Raw genomic sequence first — 20548 nt, forward strand, 5'->3', positions numbered from 1 at the left:
CAGAAACACATCCTTCTTACGTACTGAAAATTGGAATGTTAAAAAAAAAAAAAAAAAAAAGGTTCCTGAACCGTGAAATCCCAGGTTTGTCCTAACATGTTCTCAAGTGCTTACTGACATCAGCAACCAACTAGAGGAAGTGCCAGTGGGTTGATTTTCTTGAACCTTTGCACAGACCTCATTTCTGATTAGGCAGCTCAGCCTTTCACACGGGGGTGAGGGGGAGGGTGGTGGGTTTGATGAGCTACAGAATGCCGGTAAGGTGGAAGCTGAGTGGGTGGAGCCTCAATTCCTGCCTCAATTCCTCAGTTGGGGCTGGGCCCAGCAGGAAGCTGACACACATCCAGGTGGGTCCCCGGGGCTTATCTGATTCAAGTCAATTGTTCTAGCTCTGAGGAACCCCAAAGGTTCAAAGCCCATGGCTTTAGGGACTGCTTACTCCAAAGATGGCCTGAAGGACCCTGGACCACACCAGGCTTTGCTGCACAGGCCTGGTCCAGATGAGATCTGTCAGTCACCAGGACAGGGGCTCAACCACCCGCTTCAGCTAAGCAGCTACGGCAGGTCTAGTCTTGTGCTGGGGGCTGGAGGGAATTCAGAGAATTATCAGACCTAGCCCTGTCCTTGAGGAGTTAGAGGTCATTCCACACTGAGCACTTACCGTGTGCCTGGCAGTGTTCCAGGGAGACAGAGCAGTAGACCAGACAGATGGGTTCCACCCCTCAGGGAGCTTACAATCTACTGGAAGAGGAATCCAAGAAGTAGCTCAATGTGGTCGTTTCAGCTGTGAGGACAGCTCTAGAGGGAGGTGTTTTGAGAAACTGTGATGAGGCAGGAGGGGGTGGCAAGTTTCGATGAGCCATGCAGGCAAGGCCAAGCCTCAATGATGAGGGGAGCTAGGAGCTGCAATGTGCATGATGAGAAGACCCTGGCCATCTGGAAAACCAAAGCTGGAGTCCCAGGCAGGGCCAAGAGTGCAGAGTCTCAGAAGTGGGGCTGAGTTGGGGATTGGAGGAAGAAAGAGAAGGTGGGAGTGGCTATGGGCATGTGAATGAGGTGGAGGGTGGGGTGGTGAGGTCAGAAGAATTGTCAGGGCTCAGGTCACACTGAATCTGAATTCCTGAGGAAGAAGATGAGGCTTCAGGTGGAGAGAGCAGTGGGAAGGCATTGGAGCTTCTGGAAGAGGGACACACAGTCCGGTTCACTGTAGTAGAAGATCTCCCTGACTAGTGTGGGAAATGGATTGAAAGCAGCAGGAGGGATTGGAGACCTTTTATAAGCCAACTGAAGTGCGGAGGCTTAATTTACATGAAATTCTTATTTTTTTAATGCATTTTATTTATGTATTTATTTTTTAATAGTTTATTGTCAAGTTGGTTTCCATATAACACCCAGTGCTCATCCCCACAAGTGCCCCCTCCATGCCCGTCACCCCCCTCCCCTCCCCCCCACCCCATCTGCCCTCAGTTTGTTCTCGGCATTCAAGAGTCTCTCATGGTTTGCCTCCCTCCCTCTCCCCCACTCTTTTCCCCCTTCTTCTCCCCCACAGTCCTCCATTAAGTTCCTCCTAATCCTCTTATACATGTAAACATATGGTATCTGTCCTTCTCTGCCTGACTTATTTCGCTCAGCAAAACACCCTCAAGGTCCATCCATGTTGCTACACATGGCCAGATTTCATTGTTTCTCATTGCCATGTAGTATCCCATTGTATAGATAAACCACATCTTCTTGATCCATTTGTCCATTGATGGACACTTAGGCTCTTTCCATGTTTCAGCTATCGTTGAGAGTGCTGCTATGAACATTGGGGTACATGTGCCCCTATGCATCAACACTCCTGTATCCCTTGGGTAAATTCCTAGCAGTGCTATTGCTGGGTCCTAGGGGAGTTCTATTGTTAACTTTTTGAGGAACCTCCACACTGTTTTCCAGAGGGGCTGCACCGGTTTACATTCCCACCAACAGTGTAGGAGGGGGCCCATTTCTCCACATCCTCGCCAGCATCTAGAGTCCTCTGATTTGCTCATTTTAGCCACTCTGACTGGCATGAGGTGGTATCTCAGTGTGGTTTTGATTTGTATTTCCCTGATGAAGAGGGATGCTGAGCATTGTTTCAACTTACATGAAATTCTTGAAGGACTGTCAGATGCTAAGCTCTGGGGAATGGGCATGTCAGCTTCACAGCTGGGGTAAGACTGCCGTCCAGCTTCTCTGGATTCTCTCAGGCTCACATTAACCCAATGGAGGCTTGTCCCAGGCAAACCATAGACCGAAATCCGCTATAACTGAAATGTCAGCTGCATCTGGTCAGTGAGGCATTTATCTACTTTTTGGATTCCTGAGTGGAGCTGGTACTATGCTAAGTGCTGGGTAGATAAGATGAGCAGACTGACCTCAGCCCACCATGTTGGATCTTACAGTCTCGTGAACCTTTACTTCTGCTGCTAAAAGTTAACCCCCAGGATTAGAAAGTGTTATTTTTTCTAATAAAAAAAAGCCATTTAAAGTAGATACAGACAGACACCATCAACATTACCTGGAGACTTGCTGGAGACGCCAAGTCCCAAGCACCATCCCAGTCCAGCCAAATCAGAACCTGTGCTTAACGAGACCCCCAGGGGATTCGGATGCACTGAGGCCAGGGTACAGCACGTGGTTCTTCCCTCGTGACAGACGAGCATGCTCAAAGTCCAGGCTACATCAGTTTCTCTACACGGATCAAGCTTGTCTCTGGCTCACCAGCTAACTGAGATATTTCTAAAGGGTTCTCCAGCTATAGAACTTTTTTTAAGCTGCTTTTTCTCCAGGTATTTGTCATCTGCACACACAGGCATGTTCTTGATTTCAATAGAACTTCCACATGAGTGTGATGATTTGAGCAACCTCTTGGGATAAACCAAACTATATCAGATTTAAGCAAATAATATGTTAAAGACGTTGCATTTCTGCTCCCTCGGGAGAGGAGACTTTTCAACAAGGCTGGTCTTTACCACCTGCTGATGAAACAGAAGAGATAAGTGTCTGAAGTCTCTGGCAGTCACACCCCCAGAGACTCAGTCATCACCCAGCAGTCATCCCCTGCTTGCAAATCCCTACTATGCGTGCAGCACTGGGCTTGTCCTTCAGACCCCCCTAGGGATGTGCAAGTGCTTGGGACTCTGGGGAAGAGATTATTTCTCCTTCAATGAACTGACACTGGTCATTTCTGTGCCCTGTGCTTCCCACCCCATCCCTTCCTCCAGCACCTGGAGAATGTGCTCTATATTCTAAAGACAAGAGAATCTGACCAAAGGCATCCAGGTTACAGGCATTAATTTATACACACACAGGAAATTAGTTGGTGATTAAGTTAAATATGCAAAAATATATACACGAGCAGAAAAGATTCGCAGAAATCAGGAAGTTTACAATGGCAACAATTGCATGGTATTTTCCTAAAAATATTCTCATATTTTTGTGGCCCCAGCATTGTAATTAGTGCCCATTGGCTGAATGTTAAACAGCAACACCAAAACCCATGTGTAATCTTCCATCAGGGCATCCGAATCTATGTTCCTTTGGGAAACCACCTATGGCACTTCACTGTTTCCCCCCACTTCTTTGCCATGACTGCTGGCTTCATGGAAGAGTATATATGAGCGAGCTGGGAAACACTGAGTACGCGTGTGTGTGCCTACACATTATGTGTTTCATGCATACTGGTAGACACTCAGCTTTTCCTCTCTAATTTCCCTTTCAGACCATCGACAGTGAATAGTTCCTGCCCAAATGCGATTCCTTACGGGAACACAGTTCTAGCCCCCACCAAAAATTCCATAGCCAGTTCTCCCTGGACTAAAAAGCCAACCCTCCTATACAATCGTTATCTTTCCTCCTGTTGATTTAGAACTGGGGCAGTGACTTCCTGTGTACAGAGTGGAATCCTTCCAACAGCGTCCCCACCTCAGGTAAGTGAAAACATCATCATTGCCCCCTTCAGTTAAGGACTTTGCTAAGTGTCAGGTTGGGGGGACACACTACAAATACACCTTGGAGCCTTGAGTGGACATCACTGATTCAGTGCGGATCTAGATCCTTGGCAGTACACAAAAAGCTAGCCGGCAACCATTGCTGGGCTCCCGGGCCTCTCCACAGATCACACGTTTTTTTGGGAGAGAGAGACAGAGAGCAAGAACAGGGGAGGGGCAGAGGGAGAGAGAGAATCCCAAGCAGGCTCTACACCCAGCACGGTGTAGATGTGGGGCTCAATCTCACAAACCGTGAGACCATGACCTAAGCTGAAATCAAGAGTCAGATAGATGCTCAGCTGACCGAGCCACCCAGGCATCTGCACAGATCACACTTCTCCTTGCTGGTTAGCCCCAGGGGCAGCCCCTCAGGCCTCCCTGTCCAGCAGGGAAGGTACTGTCAGGGCTTGGGCCCTATCTGCCTATGCTCAAGACTCTTGCAGCCAGCACATTCCTAGACCACCCCAGTGGGAATGGGGCTCCTCTCAGGATGGACAAAGCCATCAGGCCCTTTACCCTCAGTGCCTTTGTTGTTCTAAATGGATGGAAGAGGCAAATTTGATAAGTCTTAGGCTGGAAATAAACCTAACGGGGACCAGAGGGACTGTAGCAGAATCCTCAATCTTATACTTCAAGAAGACTCTCCCTGACCATCTGTCTTTTTGCCTGTCTCCCCTAGTCCATGAGCTCCGGCCAGGAGACATCAAAGTGGTGGCCGCGATGGGTGACTCGTTGACTGTGAGTGCTGTGCCGGGAGATGCATGGGCACCCCCTAACCCAGCCAGGCCCTGTGTAGAATGCACAATTCCTCTACACTGGCTTTGCATTCGGCACTTAGCAGACAGTATTGAGAATCTACCTGTGTCAGGCACTGAAACCCAGCCAGGCAGTCACAAGGCCTCACCAGGCAATCTAGAATGCTCTCCCCTCTTCCCTTCCACAGTCTTCCTCAAACACCACCTCTTCCATGAGGCTGCCCCTCTGTCCCCCCTTCCCCACTGTTCCCAAGCATTTAATCTGTGAGCTACTGTGTAGTTATCTGAGTCTGTCTGCCTTTATCAGGGAACTCCTCTCCAGCTACCTAGGCTCCCAGAGCAGCGTGTGTATTGGGGGGGGGGGGACGGGCAGAGGAGGTTACCTACACGCTACTTAGCACTCCCTCACCCCATCTGAAATGCGTTCTTTGGGGCAGAGGGAGCCCAAATCCTGAATATGGTATAGTTTCTCTGCATGAATTGTATTAGCTAACTGTTTAGCTATTGCTGAATACAAGATGCTCTGCTAACCATTCTGAGAGAAGTATAAGATGTGGTCATAACCCTTAAGAAACTTGTCAAGCTGGAAAACTAAGCAACTTACAAAGAAGAAACATAATTATATAGTGACACATGGGCCTTTTAAAATCAGGTACTCATTTCTGGAAAAACAACTTCCCTGTATGTGTGTGAATGTGGTAAATTTTGATATAGACATGGAGAAAGCTCTGGAAGGATAAACCCCAGGGTCTTAACCATTCATTAGCTCTGATGATGTGCATATGTGGGTAGGGGGCAGGGAAGAAATGTAGAACGGGTGGCAGGAGGAAGATTAATAAGGTGGGGGTAGATTATTAACTTTTTTACATTTTTTAATATTTATTTTTGAGAGAAAGAGAGACAGAGCATGAGCACGGGAGGGGCAGAGAGGGAGACACAGAATCTGAAGCAGGTTCCAGGCTTTGAGCTGTCAGCACAGACCCCGATGTGGGGCCTGTAACCAAGAACCATGAGATCATGATGTGAGCCCAAGTTGGACACTTAACCAACTGAGCCACCCAGGTGTCCCAGTAGGTTATTAATTTTTAAAAGAATCTTTGGTATCATTTCACTAGTTATAATGAACATGTATTGCTTTTGTAAGTTTCAAAGAAGAATTTCTCTTTTTTTTTTTATAAGACATTTACAGAAAACTTCATACAGGAGATAGAAACTGACAAGGGACTTAGAGGAGGAATTAGAGATTTAAGGCTGGAAAGGGGGTAGTTCAGCATTCCCAGCAAGGATACAGTGGGTGGTAACTGGGTAGGCTGGTCCAAGGACTTTATGCTTCAGATGGATTTGCTTACACTTGAAGGTTCATGTGGACTGGAAAGCAGGGGGTGAACAAGGGAAGGGAAGGAGAAACCAGGTTGTGATGAGCTCAGAACATTGGTAATGGGGTTTGGCTTTGCCCCATGGGTAAGAGAGACCCCCTGAAAGGCGAGTCGGGTGAGAGTAGGGGTGTGAAGAAAGAGGTGGGCTCAGAAGAGCAGGTGGGCACTCCAGTGAGAAGGGAAGAGACACTGGAGACTGTGGGGTCAGCTGGGAGGCCAGAGTGTTGTCAGGCGAGTCTCACCTGGGAATGTAGCACAGAGGACAGAAAGAAAGGGATGGGAGCTGGACAGGAAGAATCTTGGTAATTCCAGGACTTGGTTATGAGCTGTGCTTAGAGGAGTAGGGAGTCAGGACAACCCAGAGATTAAATGACCTGAAGAAAAGCTGGTACAGTCTTCAGAAAAGGTAAATCCAGAAGCTATGTACACCAGAGCTATGGGGGCCCTTCCCAGTTCCCTTGGCCTGTACCTGGGCCCAGCACACTTCTGGAGCCTTCTCTTTGCCTTTCACAGACAGCGTTGGGAGCCAGACCAAGCAACTCCAGTGACCTACCCATGTCCTGGAGGGGACTCTCCTGGAGGTGAGGATGTCTTCCACGCATTTTCCATTGATGATGCCCCCCATCACCCCTCCAGAGATGAGCCTGGGTTCCCACAGTCTGGCCCCGAGATGCAAGGAGGCTCTCTGATGCTCATGTCTGTCCTGAGGGTAGTGGGGAATCATGTGTCAGGGGCAGACTCTCTGGTTCTGACTCAGAAATATGATGACTGGTGGAGAAGCAGGTCAGGGTGACCCTAACAAGTGTGCTTTCTCTTCCCCAGCATTGGAGGGGATGGCATCTTGGACACTCACACCACACTGCCCAGTAAGTAGCAACACAGAGAAGCACCATCACTATGGCCATGACAACCCCTTGCTGAGGCCAGAATCTCCCCCTGAGCAAGAGTGGAGAAGGTTTTCTGCATGGAAGGGAGTCAGCCAGCCCTTAAAAGACGCAGACTCATCCCGCCCCCCGGGCCCCAAGACTGCACTCCATCCCTCTCACCTGTGCTGTCTGCTTCACCCTCCTAAAAGACATTCTGAAGAAGTTCAACCCTCACATCCTTGGGTTCTCCACCGGTACCCTGGAGGAGACAGCAGGACTGAATGTGGCCATAGAAGGAGCCAGAGCTAGGTGAGTAGCCATGGGTAAGGGAGGAAAGGGAGGGCAAAGCTAAGAGGTCAGGAGAATGGGAAGGAGGAGAGAAGGCTGGTGTCTGGGAGCCTGGCCCCAGATGGGCAATGGAACCCTTCTGCACGCCTGACCCCTCAAGTGGATTAGCTCCTGTGATCCTCACACCCTTCAGGGTGGGGACTAGCATGGGGAAACTAAGGCTGACAAATTTCTCGAATGGCCCAGGGTTGTCAGAGGAGCCAGGAGCCAGGATTAGGCCAGGCCACTGTGCTGTCACCATCTCACAGGGCAGCAGGAGCACTTGAGGGTGGCCTGGCCCTGTTCTGCTGATGCCAGCTGACCTCCCTTCTTCGGGGGGGTGGGGGGGGTTGGCTCAGCACTAACATGCAGGGCACTAAGAACTGAGGGCACGGCCCCCCAGAAGGCCACCCACGCTCTCTCCACCTGCACCTCGGAACCTGGAGCCCTTGGCTCTATGAAAGCTGTCTTTGGACACTAGGGAATTAGAGCTCAGGGCCCCCCAAACAGCATGGCGGCTGTTTGTTTTCACTCTGATTTCTGTTGTTGACAACAACCCAGATAATTAAAGCTGGAATGCCTGACAGAGTTCATTGATTTTCTGCACAGAGTGTGCTGGGTATTTGCTTTGTAGAAGGATTGCTGTGCTCCAGTCACCAGGGAAACGACACTGCCTCACTCTGTTTACACAGAGCGTTCCTCTCAGACGTGGCAAGGAGGGCCCCACACTCGGCTGGAGTCTCCGAGCCACAGGAAGCCATGTCAGTTCCTCAACGTCATAAGCAGGAAGAACTTATTTTTCTTCACGGGGCTTCACGAGGCCATAAAATCAACATCGGATCACTGTTGTTGCTATGGCTGTTGTCGCCACCGTCCTCATTTTATTATGATTATACAGCCCAGGCTCATTCACCAGGACCTGATTCCTCAGTCTGTTGACATTCGAGCCCCTCTCTTGCTTCACTTCTCTGTTTTCCTGCGGCTCGGAGCCTCCACCAGGAATCCGTGGCAGGGGAAGTAGCTGAGACGTGCAGTCTCCTTGTAAGCATCTCTAATACCCAGTGATAAGGGAAAGACTTGAGTAAGCAAGGCTGGAAAGTTGTTCTAGGACTCTCCTGCACTGTCATTTGGCACAGTGTTGGGTTCGGATGAGCGCATCTCAAGAAACGGATAAAGACCACAGCAGAGTAACTAGCATAATGAGACCTGGGGTCAGACCATCTGTGTCCAGATCCCAGCTCCCAGACTTGGTAGCTGCGAGACCTTGGGCAAGTCACTTTCTGCCTCAGTCTTCATTTCCTCATCCATAAATTGGGATAAGAACTGCTCTGCTGTGGTATTTATCTTTTTTCTTGAGGCGCACGCATCCTTATCCCACACCATACCAAACGACGAGGCAGATAAAGGAGAGTCCAAGACCAGCTTTCCAACCTTGCTTATTGAGGTCAATGGTTTACTCTCCTTTCCCTGATCACTTCTCAGCATTGTCCTGAGAATGAAATGAGATTAATAACCCATGGAAAATACTGAGTATAGTAAAGAATATGTAAGCCCCCAAAACGTTTGCCAGTATTAGGATATTTCATTTTGAAGTTTTATTCAACGTCTAACTTCCTTCCATCAACCAATAAGCAAGAAGGGGCTCGAGCCCCAAGGTAGTACCTAAAAGATACAAAAGAATCAAAAGGTGAATTCCTTGCCTATACAAAGAGCTTGCTGTCTAGTTCAGGAGGCCAAACAAACAGGAAATAACTGTTGGAAAGGCAGTGTTGCCTATGGCAACATTGCAGACTGACCTGACTTCCCACTTCCAAGCACCAAAGGGAATGTCGTGACGTGTGAGCTGCGCAGCCCACATGTAGGTGCAGACCCAGAGGGGACCCCAGGCCTCATCTAGTCCAACTTCCTCATTTAAAAGATGAAGAAACTGGACCCTAGCAGTGTGTGGGAACTTGGGCGAGCTCGCACAGCAAGTTAACAAAGGTGGAGGAGAACCCAGGAAGGACCCATAACCCCCAGGGCAGGGGCTCTTCACACCAGGACTAAGAAAGGAAACAAGCGGTGGAGAAAGGCTCCCCGGGGGGGTGGGCGAGTCTGCTCTGAGCCTGCGGGGTGTAAAGAAGGGGGCTGGGAAGTGGGAGGAAGTGTGCACTCCTAACTTCCCTCATGCTCAAAAGGGCAGCCGAGTAAGATCTGAACAGGCTCTTGAGCCTGTTGGAAGGTTACCGACACTTATGTGGTCACCTTGAACCAGGCTTTCTTGCTAGCTTTCCGATATATTACATCAACAGCAACAATGTATGGGATAGGATCCTGGATGTAGAAGTGAGAAATAGGGGGCAGTGTGACCGGCCATGTGCCCAGCTCATCGTGGTCAGGCAAAGACTTAAAATGCCCATCTTGCACCACTTACTACTTTTATAACTTCTTTCACAGGAGCCTCCACTGGCTGTGTCCCTTTGCTGACCTAACTTTTCACACACTTAACCTGTTTTTAAAAACCAGCTTTATTGAAGTATTATTGCCATGCAGTGCACTGCACATTTTTAAAGTACGCGATTTGATAAGTGTGACGTATGTGCATAGCTGTGAAGCCATCACTGCCATCAAGATTACAAACACTCATCACACCTCAAGGTTTCCCTGTGCCCTTTGTAATCCCTCTCTCCCTCCTGCCCCTTCCATCTCGACCGTATTCCTTGGGCCACTGTCTTGCTTTCTGTCACTGAAGATCAGTTTTCATTTTCTGGAATGTTATATGAATGGAAGCCAACACTAGGTACTCTTGTCATCATTTTGAGACGCATCCACGTCGCGCCTATCCACAGTCCCCTCGTCTTTTTTTTTTTTTAATATTATTTATTTCTAGGAGAGAGAGAGACACACAGCGTGAGCAGGGGAGGGTCAGAGAGAGAGGGAGACACAGACTCTGAAACAGGCTCCCGGCTCTGAGCTGGCCATCAGCACAGAGCCCAACGCGGGGCTTGAACCCACGAACCGCGAGATCATGACCCAAGTGAAAGTCGGACGCCCAACCGACTAAGCCACCCAGGTGCCCTGACAGTCCCCTCGTCTTTATTGCTGGGTACTGTTCCATCCACACGCGCAGCTCTTACCCAGAGCGTTCATTTTCCTTATTCGTGGCAGACGTGGGGGGGGGGAGGAAGGGAGAAGCTAACCCTGTCCATATTTTTCTCTTGCCCCCCCCCATTCCCCTTGCACTGGGAGAGGGAAAAAGCAAGGAGATGGGGGATGATGTCAAAGTCCAAAGTAACAACAGAGAAGAAAAAAGGATTAAAGGAATAGAAAGCAGGATTTAGAAGTGAAGGTTAAGGAGTCATGATGCCTAGAAAGGAGAAAGCAGAGGGATAATTTAAGGCTGTGGCTTTTTTCAAATATACAAGAGGTTATTTTTAAAACAGGCAGCCAAGTAAGAGCTCAAAAGGCTCAGCTTGCGGGGAAAGAGCCCAGTGCAATGTAAGGGACCGTCCCTATGGGAAAGGGATGATCAGATCCAGATCCCACTCCCGGGGCCAGGGAGGACCAGGCCTGCAGGAGGCGGTGGCTGGACACAGATTAGCCCCTGGCAGGGTCCAGATCCATGTGGCTCTGAGGTCTGGCGCACATCTTTGATTTGTACTAGGTTGAGATTTCTTGAGAATCGAAAGCCTTTGGATACACTCCGAAGGAGTCAAGTTTATATAACATTTCTCTTCTTGCAGCACCTGCCTCACCAGGCCAGAATCCCATGGCTTCAGCCTTTGCTTCTCAGCCCGCTCTAAGTTCCCTTCTCTTCCCCATCTAGGGACATGCCCACCCAGGCCCGGGACCTGGTGAAGCGAATGAAAAACAACCCTGTGAGTACAGGACCCTGGGCCACCCTGCAAGGTGCTTAGTCTCCAGCTATCCAGGGTGGATGCAACGGCTCTAAAAGAGCCCCCTCTGCACCATTTCAGCCCCTGCTTGTCAAGCCACAAGAAGCAGGCCTTACCCCCAGGGTGTCCGCTCTGCTGCCCTTTCCTGACCCAGGCTCCAGCACCCCCACCCCTGAGGCCCACCACAGGAGGGAGCAGAACTGGCCTTGGCCTCTGGCAGTTTCCCACCTTACCCAAGAGTTGGCTTTGCAGAGCCCTATTATGTAAACCCCGGGTTCTAAAAATAGGCTTCTCATTCCGATCCTTCCTCCTTCCCGCTCACCCGGCCCCTCTGAAACTTCTCACGACACTTTTTTAAATGCTCTGTGTGTTTAGGTCTTGAATGCCAAGTTCAACGCCTGGCAGGACTCCTGTTATGGTGGTTCCTGAGCGGAAGGCAGGCTCCTCAAGGGCCTCCCCAGCCCCCACCCCACCTCCAGTCCCCGCCAGCCCCCTCTCCCAAGGGGCACCTCTGAGCTTTTGCTTCTAGTTGCATCTTTTGCCCTTCACTTCTTTGAAGGCACTGAGATCACATTTCAGGGGTGTGTTAATACACTCTGCTTAGTGGTGCACTGCAGCTTGCTTAGGTTTCAGAGGAAAAATAGTCATCCTCTCCTGTGTGAGCAGGCAGGCGTGCATGCGCTCGCGCGCGCGCACACACACACATGCATACCCGGAGTCCACTCTCTGGAGCTCCTTGCCAGGAACCAAGGTGAAGGTCAGGGAGGCTCCAGTTGGCATCTTCTCTCCATCAGGGTACAAAGAGGGTGAAAGGCAGTGGTTGGGGGGGGGGGGTGCTGTCTGGCCTGGTGAACACCACTTGCATGTGCCCCACCCCCACAGCCAAGCCTAAACTGAGGGCTTCCTGTCTCCCCAGAAAATTGACCTAGAGAACGACTGGAAGCTGATCACACTCTTCATTGGGAGCAACGACATGTGTCATTACTGTGAGAACCAGGTAGGCCCCTGCCCATGGGGTTTTCATGGGTACCCCGTGAAAGCCACATAGGCCCGTTCTCCCAGGCAGACCCTGGCCTTTCCCATGGCTGAATGGCCACTCAGGCCCCAGCGTCATTGGTTCCCCAATTCCAGAAGTGTCTAGATGTACCCACTCTTTGGACACTATTCTCACACAAATATTGTTCTTGGGTATCCAGTGAGTTAGTGGCAAGCCTCGCCCCATACCTGCTTGGTGTCTCTACCTGTTTAAAAATTTTTTTTTTTACATGTGTGCATGCACATGCACACAGAGGGAAGCTGAAACAGTGTCGTAAACCAGGTTGGATAAAATGAAACCGGTCCAGTACGATGGCTTGTTGCCCCGAGGACCTCATGGGTGAACCAACCTCAGCCAGCCAGCCTGAGAATCCAGCCTGTACCTGATGTTTCTATGGGGAAATATGTCCAGACTTATAGTCTCTGGGAAGCTGTAACTGTTGGAATAGAACTTGTTCTAAGTTGGGGAGGTCCTGTATTTTATTTGGCCAGAAAAGAGCAGCTGCTATAGCTCAGACATCATAGTAGAATGTTTGAAGTCACAGGCAGGGGGAGAGAGCATTGATCATTCCTCATGGCTCAGAGAGACCAAACCACCAAAGGCTGAATGAGAGTTACCCTTCCCTACCGAGGGGTTTGTTCTGAGCCTCTTCCTCCCCTTCCTCTCCCTTACTGACAAGACTCTAGAGGAGGAAGAAACCCATCCCCAGGGGGTTAAATGCCATTGTATGCTGGATTCCACAGGGTCCAAGAAGCCAGGAGAGACTCCACAGCTGCCTATGGCCACTTGGTACAGGAAAATGCCTCTGCTGTCCCCAGAATACCTGGCCTCTCTTGCAAGGCCAGATTTATAGCTCCTGAAAGCTTTTTGTGGAAAAGACCTAGAAGCCACCACCAGAATTCATGCCATGTTTTAGGAAGGGTCAGAGGAGGAAATCCTTGTGTCAAAAAGATAGAAGTTAAGGAGCATCAATGGGGCCAGCATGGGCCACAGAGCGGAGTGTGTAGTCATCACGGCACTGATGTGGCTCAGAAGCCTGAGGCTGGTGACAGCTGGGACTGGAGAAGTGGGGGAGGGGGGCAGCACTATCAGAATCTGCGTCTGGGTTTGAGATGCTGAGATCTGGGTGGGGTAGGGATTGTTCAGTATCCGGTAGGGGTCAAATGAAGACTTCGGCAAGAAGGGCTGGGCTTCTCAGCCTGCCTAGTACCATTATAGCCCCTCTGTACCACTCTGCCACCGTCCCAGGCCCTCCTGTACTGGTCATCAGACCACGATCATCCTCTCACAGTAGAACCCAGGGGCTGACAAGAGCCCCCTTCTTTCTTCACAGGAGACCCACTCAGCTGGAGAGTACATTCGGCACATCCAACAGGCCCTGGACATCTTGTATGAGGAGGTAGGAAGGAGCAGCAGTATGTTTCTGGAGCTCATCTCCCACAAGCAGCCTATCTACTCCCTCACCAGGAAGCACCTCTGGGTGCATGTAGGCAAGCTGCGTTCAGGGAGATACATGCGAGCAGAACCCAGCTGTGAGCAGACACGTGGAGGGAAAGGAAAGGGAGGGAGGCAGGTACAGAGCTCCTCTGCAAGGGAAATTCTAGCTGGATCAGACTGTACTGTTTGGTGTACCACTCGGCCGAATTCGTAGCCAGGCACTGTGACTTGAGGCAAGTGATTGCTGGCTCAGCTTCCCAAGCTATAAAGTGGGCCATTAAAGAAGACTTAGATAATACAAGTCACATCCCCACTTTGTTCCTCAGTTTCTTCATTGGTAAAATGGGGGAGGAGGAGGTTAAATTGTAGGTGACCCCCTAGGCTCCTTCCAGTAGTAACCAGTATCCCCCATAGCTGTGTGGGGACTAACAAAGCTCACCCCTCTGCTCCCTGCAGCTTCCTAGGGCTTTCATCAATGTGGTGGAGGTCATGGAGTTGGCCAGTCTGCACCAGGACCAAGGTGGGAAATGCAACCTGCTGCTGGTGGCTCAGTGAGTACACAGTCCCATGGCGAGGGCACCCGGGGAGGGTGGGACTCACAGATGCTGACAGATGGACCAGTGCAGGGAGAGCCAGAAGATCCTATCGGGAGGGCAGACATCGGCAATTAGCCAGGAGCGTGGAGTGTCATTCAGAAATACCTCTACATTATTGAATGCCTACTGTATGCAAGTCACTTGATTTCTCTGGACCCCAGTTTGCTTTTCTGTAAAGAGAGAGACACACACCAATGGTCCTTAAGGCCTCTAGCACCATCTGGGATTCCAAACCCCAGTGATTGCCCTGCGCTGCCTCTCAAATACGGAGCCATGGGCTTCCAAGACAAATGTACCTGGTCTACCATGTAGGAGCTGTGGGACCTTGCACCAATTAGATAACCTCTCTGGGCCTCCTACTCTCTACTTGTAATGTGAGGTCTAGAGGAAATGTGGGTCATGGGCTTGGTCCCTGTGGGGCAGGCTCTCAGTAAGTAGTAGCTTTTATAACGTCCTTAAAAGCCAGGTTTGAAGTGAAGGTATGTTGTATAAGACATGAATTTGTTGGCGGCTAGAATTTATTAAAGCTCAGCTGTGACCCTGGCAGGAAGTTGCCATCTTCTGAGGCCAGAGGATCACCCAGCCTTCCTATGAGGCTACCGTGGAAGAGGAGATTGTGCAGGGGGCCAAGGCATTCCAGCTGGGGTCACATGGATTTGTGGGGAACGTGGCTCACTGGTTCCCACTTCTCTTGGCAACAGGCCAGGGTGGAGCAGGCACTAGCAGGGAGGTGTGAACGGCTCCTGCAGAATCTTCCAGTCTTACATGCTGCATTGTCAGTGTGTCTCCAGCTGGCTGACCCTCTCCCACTTCCCTGGAGGCTCCCCACGCTGGAGCTCCGAGGGCAAGTCCTAGGCTGCTGGGGGGGGGGGGGGGGGGGGGGGGGGGAGGGGTCCTCCCAGAACATGAAGAAGAAAGATAAGGTTATGATGGCAGCCTTTCCAAAACTCCAGGCCTTTCCTGGAAGAAGCCCAGCCCTAGGCAGGAGCAGCCAGGTGGCAAGGGGACCCAGATAGCAGGTACCAGCTCTCCCACCTTCTCATTAAAGAAGCACCCAGTACCCCTAGTGCCCAGTCTGTGACCTGGGTCCAGGAGTCACCCAAGGCCGCGTTGCAGGGGCACCTGTGTATTGCCATCTTCCCACGCAAGGAAATACAGGGTCCAGGCCTCCTTCCTCGGGGAGGAAGCCACCCAGGCACCTCTCCCCAGGACCCCTTCTCTCGCAGGAACAACTGAACTTGTCTCACACGTTCCCAGGAGAATTCCCTGGAGATGCAAGAACTGAAGAAAATGAATTGGAACTTCCAGGTGAGCCTGCACCCCCTCCTTCTGTCCCTGCTGGGCACCCCCTCTGCTCCCGGGGCCAGGCTGCTCCCTAAAGGCAGATCACAGCCCCTGAAACACTCCTCCGGGTGTAAAGAACGCCGGGTTGGTGAGGGAGAACTCTCAGAGGGGAAGCTGAGAGCATTTCTGCCTCCCCACCCCGGTGCCCAGAGTAGGCTCCATGCACCGGACACCGTCTCTCACCCGGAGGGAGGGAGGGGAGGCAGGCGTCCACCACCCTGTTGGGCTTTAGCCCCTGCTGCCCTCCATACCCAACTCCATGTGCACCTCTGCTCATGCTGTCCCTCTTGACATGCCCACCTTGAGCATTTCTTCCACGTCTCCATCTCATGCACAGGACAGGTCTTTTCACCTCTTCTAAGAAGCTTCCCCTGACTAAACATCCCCCTGGTCTGTCCCCATATTGGCTTCAGTCTACCTTCTCTGAACCCATAGCTGGTTCTCATGGGTTTGTTGTGTGTGTTTGGTTGTTTTTTGTTTTGTTTTTTTGTCTTTTTACATCCTGGCTCATTTTTCCAGATGGATTGTAAGCTTCTTGAAGAGAAGCCCATCTATCCCTTTTACAGGGACACTCATCCCCCAACTTGATAGGCATCTTGGGGAGCTAGTGTTCAAATGCTCCCCACTTGAGCTGGATCTGGAGCCCCACATTCTAATGCAGCCCTTTGGCCCAAGCAGTCTGGTCAGAGGCTCAGACCCAGTCTCACAGAGACTTCAGAAGGGGCGGTGCCTGGCCCAGGTGCAGGCAGGATGGATGCCTGCAGGGACACTGGAGCATCCCCTGACGTCCCCTTTGGCTAGGGTGGGCTGGTGGCCCCCTCACAGCCGGAGCAAGGCAGCAGGACTAGAACCCGTCTGCCCAGTCCTACCAAGAGGGTTGAGGAACCTCTCTCCCATCCCCAGAGTGGCATCTCCAGGTTCTCCTACTGGCACCAGTACCTGCAGCGTAAAGACTTCGCCGTGGTCGTGCAGCCTTTCTTCCAGAACACTCTTGTCCCCCTGAACAGCGTAAGCCGCGGGCCATTCTGGGAGGCTATTCTTAGGCCATATACTTCCTTCTGTACCTGAGCTTTCTGACCCTATGATTCCAGGAGGGCTCCTAGGGAATTGCTTTTTCTGTTTACCTTTTCTTTTGGTCTGATTGGAACTTTGATGTACTTGGAAGGAAAAGGAGAACATTGGCAGTGACCAAGCTTCCCAGGCATGGCCCTGCTATTCGCTAGATTGGGATAGGAAGCTTTCCATTCTGTTTGTTGGGTTTTTATTCTACCCCCCCCAACTATCAGGGCAGGGATGCCAAAGGAAAAGGGATGGAGCATGAGTGGCTATATTTCAGGTCTCTTAAAAAGTTCCAAAACTGGGGAGTTTGCCATCAGTATCTGAGCCAGTTGGTAGCAGAGTTAAAAAGTGCCCAGGGTGCCCGCAGGGGTGGGCGGTCGTACCTTTTTCCCAGGAAGGTAATCCCTTTGCCTTTGGTCACAGAGAGGGGGCGCTGACCTCACCTTCTTCTCCGAAGACTGTTTCCACTTCTCAGAACGTGGTCACGCGGAGATGGCCATCGCGCTCTGGAACAACATGGTGAGTGCTGTGTGCCTAGTGGGCCATGTGTCAAAGGGGGCAACTCAAGGGTGTTGACCACTGTCCGGAAGGAGCCCTTTTCTCCCCAAAGCTCAGCACGGCGGCACACCTTATTATTTGTCCTGGAAGATCCCGTTATTTTGGCAATTTCCCAGTACTGTGGGGGGATAATTTTGTAATCAGATAAACAGGACGAAAATATCAGCTTCAGCCCCTTACTGTGTGACCTTGGGCAAATGATCTCTCTTTGGCCTTCTGGATCAACACATCTGTAAAAAACAATGAAATGGATGCAGATCTCAGAAAATTAAGGTAACGTGTGTGCGGCCCCCAACACAGCCATTAGCATTCAACAAATGCTAGCCCCCCTGAGTCCAAGCTCAACACATTCCCGATTATTTCCTCGAACATCAAAAAGAAAAGAGCCACCCAGCCTGTCTCTCCAGTCCTTTCTGATGGGGCTAATGGAGACCTTAGGAAATGAACCTATAGTCAAGGGGCCACAGGGACACCTGGCCCTGCCTCCGATGGCTGGCCACTCCTCTACAATCAGCTGTGTCGGCACAGAGCTGGCCCGGTAACCGCAATAGCCATATCCCGTTGCGCAGAGCAAATGAAATGCCTTTCCAATCCAGTGGCTTCTTTTGATCTTGGCTCAGCGGGTAACCCAATCCCCACCCCAACCTGTGTTCTCTCGTTTCTCTCGTGGTGACTAAACACATCCACACGCTCGCTTTTACTGCAGTCGGGCCTGGCCGTGGCTCTGCCAGCAAGCCTAGCACTGGCTTCCCCTGAGCCACCCCACCTCCTCTCCCCAGAGCAGCATGCCAGCACGTTCCCTTCTTGGCCTACTTAATCAGACTCAGCTTTCCTCTCCCTTTGCTTTCTGCTGTTGACACCCCCTGCTAAAGGTTTTGTCACACTCTGTCAGCCCAGGCCTGGGAATTACGGTCAAAACATCCTTGTGCCCCTCCCCCCCAACCTCCACAGTAATCTTTTTAATCAAAGTTTGCACAATAGAATTCCTGAGAGCAGTTTTGAAGTCCAGTTGTCCTTCCCTGGCTGAGTCCCATGACCTCATTCCTTTTAAATCCCCTCCCAAGGGTAGGTATCTGTGCATGGTCCCATGTATCCCCCTGAGATCTCAGGGGAAGCCCCAGATTTTGTTTTAAATGTTTATTTTTGAGAGTGCATGAGCAGGGGAGGGGAAAAGAAAGAATCCTAAGTGGGCTCCACACGGTCAGCCCAGAGCCTGACACAGGGCTCAATGTCACAAACGCTGAGATCATGACCTGAGCAGAAATCAAGAGTCAGATACTCAACCAACTGAGGAATCGAGGCACCCCTCAGGTGAGAGGCTTTTACACATAAAGGCAAGAGGGAAGGGATTAGATATGAAAACAAAAGGTGAATGCTACCATGAAGCCACATTGGTAACACTACAGGACTCCGGGGCTCCTAGCCACCAGTGTCCTGGCCCTGTCCCTGCTTCTACAAAAATAAAGCAAAACTAAAACTGAAATCATCTGAGAGTGTCTTATCCTAAGCTAGATAATTTAGGGAACTAATTATAGAGTCCAGTGTTTTCATCCAAAACCATCTCAGATACAAAGCTATTGCATCATGCCAACTTTTCAGATCGTCTTCTTACTGTCACCCCTAGTGGGACATATATTATAGGCCATTGGAACTAGAGAAGATCTTAACAGGTCATCTAGCCAGAATGCTCTAACTAGAATACAGGCAGATGAAGCGTTCTGCCCAGGTTCACACAGCCTGGTGGTGGCCAAGCAGAGATTAGACCCCGTCTAATCCCCTAGTGTCCCGGCCACAGCAACCCCCGGCCTCTCCCCTCCCAACCGGATCAGCACATATATAACCAGTGAATTCATGTCTCACAATGACAGTCCTATGACATAGTGTCTGCAGGCTTTGGCTGACACTCGCAAGGCACTCTGTGGCCACAAACACACCTTACGCTATTTCATCTTCTGCCCCTCCTCTCTCAAGATTACGTCTCCTTCTCCAGAGACCTTTGCATAACCGACACCAGCAGCACGAGGCAGAATTTTCATTTTTCTTCTTTCAAGTAGTTTTTCCTTTTTTCTGATGCCTGCTCCCTCTTCACTAGAAATCTTGCTGTCCTCTAACATTTGCGTCTGCCCAGGTGCTGGGTGACCACGTGAGCCTCCTAACCAGTGTCCCTGTCTCTCAGCTTACCACCGTTAGAACAGCACAGCGCAGCTCTGGCCGGAGGTTAGAATAATCTGGGGGATATTCACATTGGCAGCCAGTTTGGCACATCCACTAAGGCTGAGCGTTTAGATTCCCCGTGACCCAGTGACCCCATTCCCATGTAGATCTCCAACAGAAAGGTACATGTGGGCTCACCTGAAAATTCACAGCAGCACCATTCATAAGCCCCAGGCAGGAAGCTCCCCCTGTGTCCACCAGTAGAATGTGGCACATTCATACAGTGGAATACCTTACAGGGAATAAACAAGCTTCAGTGACAGGCAACTATGTCTATACATTTCAAAAACACGCGAATTAATATACAGTCTTTGGAGGGGAGAGGGTAGTACTGGAGGAGGGTGGGAGGGGAGCTCTAGATGCTGGTTACGTGGGTATATTTTGTCACGATTTACCAGCTGTTCACTTACTATCTGTTCTATTCCTCCGTGTATATTAGCTTCAGTAAAAATCTGACTTTAAAAAAAACAACACAAACAAATCACTAGTGCCTGGGCCTCATCCCCAGAAGTTCTGGATTAGTCTGGGGTATCGCCTATGGGTTATGTAGGTTTCAAAAGGTCCCACGTGATATTATTGTACAGGGTTTGCAAACCACTGCCTTCTATCTGTTTGCCACAGGGCAGCCACAGGAATCTGTGTAAGAGAAAATCTGACCAAACTTTGAAGGCCTGCCCCTCCCTGAAAGACAAAGTCCAGGCCCCTCGGCATAGCACACCAGGCCTTCTGAGACTTGGCTCCAATTAACTTCTCTAGCGGTCACTCCCACCACCCTCTGACTAGCAGTTGGGCAGTCTGGGAAGGAGTAGAGTTTCCTGCACCACCCGTGGTGCCTCTGTGTGTCTGCTCTTGCTCATTCCCTTAAATCTTGGACTGCTCTTCCAACCTTTTCCTAACTCATAGCCACCTCAACACAACTCAGGTGCCAGCTCCTAGAGGAAGCCCTCTCTGAATCCCTAGAACAGACTAGAAGCCCACTTAGCCCATTGCACCCTGCCCCAGCCCTATTATTTGCCACATCATTGCTATCTGTGGTATCTGACTTAGGAAAAGTGGGTTCTTAAAAAACAACTTCATTTACTATGGGCAAGCCCA

At 50.6% G+C, this 20548-nt stretch overlaps 1 protein-coding gene and 1 long non-coding RNA gene across 12 annotated transcripts in view; one reads left to right on the plus strand and one right to left on the minus strand.

Moving 5' to 3' along the window:
- PLB1 (phospholipase B1) overlaps positions 1 to 20548 on the plus strand; it is a 125298-nt gene that overhangs the window by 100081 nt on the left and 4669 nt on the right. The window contains 12 exon segments of the mRNA XM_039238444.1: positions 3890 to 3950; positions 4690 to 4748; positions 6655 to 6722; positions 6964 to 7007; positions 7217 to 7316; positions 11140 to 11191; positions 12126 to 12206; positions 13579 to 13644; positions 14139 to 14233; positions 15505 to 15586; positions 16526 to 16630; positions 17105 to 17200. Coding sequence (XP_039094375.1) covers positions 3890 to 3950; positions 4690 to 4748; positions 6655 to 6722; positions 6964 to 7007; positions 7217 to 7316; positions 11140 to 11191; positions 12126 to 12206; positions 13579 to 13644; positions 14139 to 14233; positions 15505 to 15586; positions 16526 to 16630; positions 17105 to 17200 — 909 coding nt within the window.
- Positions 14779 to 20548, minus strand: part of LOC120235904 — a 37508-nt gene continuing 31738 nt past the window's right edge. For 6 of the 11 annotated variants that reach the window (XR_005529531.1, XR_005529526.1, XR_005529530.1 and 3 more), the window contains 3 exons: positions 19592 to 19685; positions 17310 to 17469; positions 14779 to 17187 (listed from right to left, as the gene is read on the minus strand). This is a non-coding gene — a long non-coding RNA (uncharacterized LOC120235904). The remainder of the gene's footprint in view (positions 17188 to 17309; positions 17470 to 19591; positions 19686 to 20548) is intronic. The other 5 variants (XR_005529529.1, XR_005529535.1, XR_005529533.1 and 2 more) reach the window with 5 other exon arrangements.

This window comes from Hyaena hyaena, unplaced genomic scaffold, assembly GCF_003009895.1.
Source record: "Hyaena hyaena isolate Hyena2069 unplaced genomic scaffold, ASM300989v1 scaffold_140, whole genome shotgun sequence".
NCBI classification, from domain to species: Eukaryota; Metazoa; Chordata; class Mammalia; order Carnivora; family Hyaenidae; genus Hyaena; species Hyaena hyaena.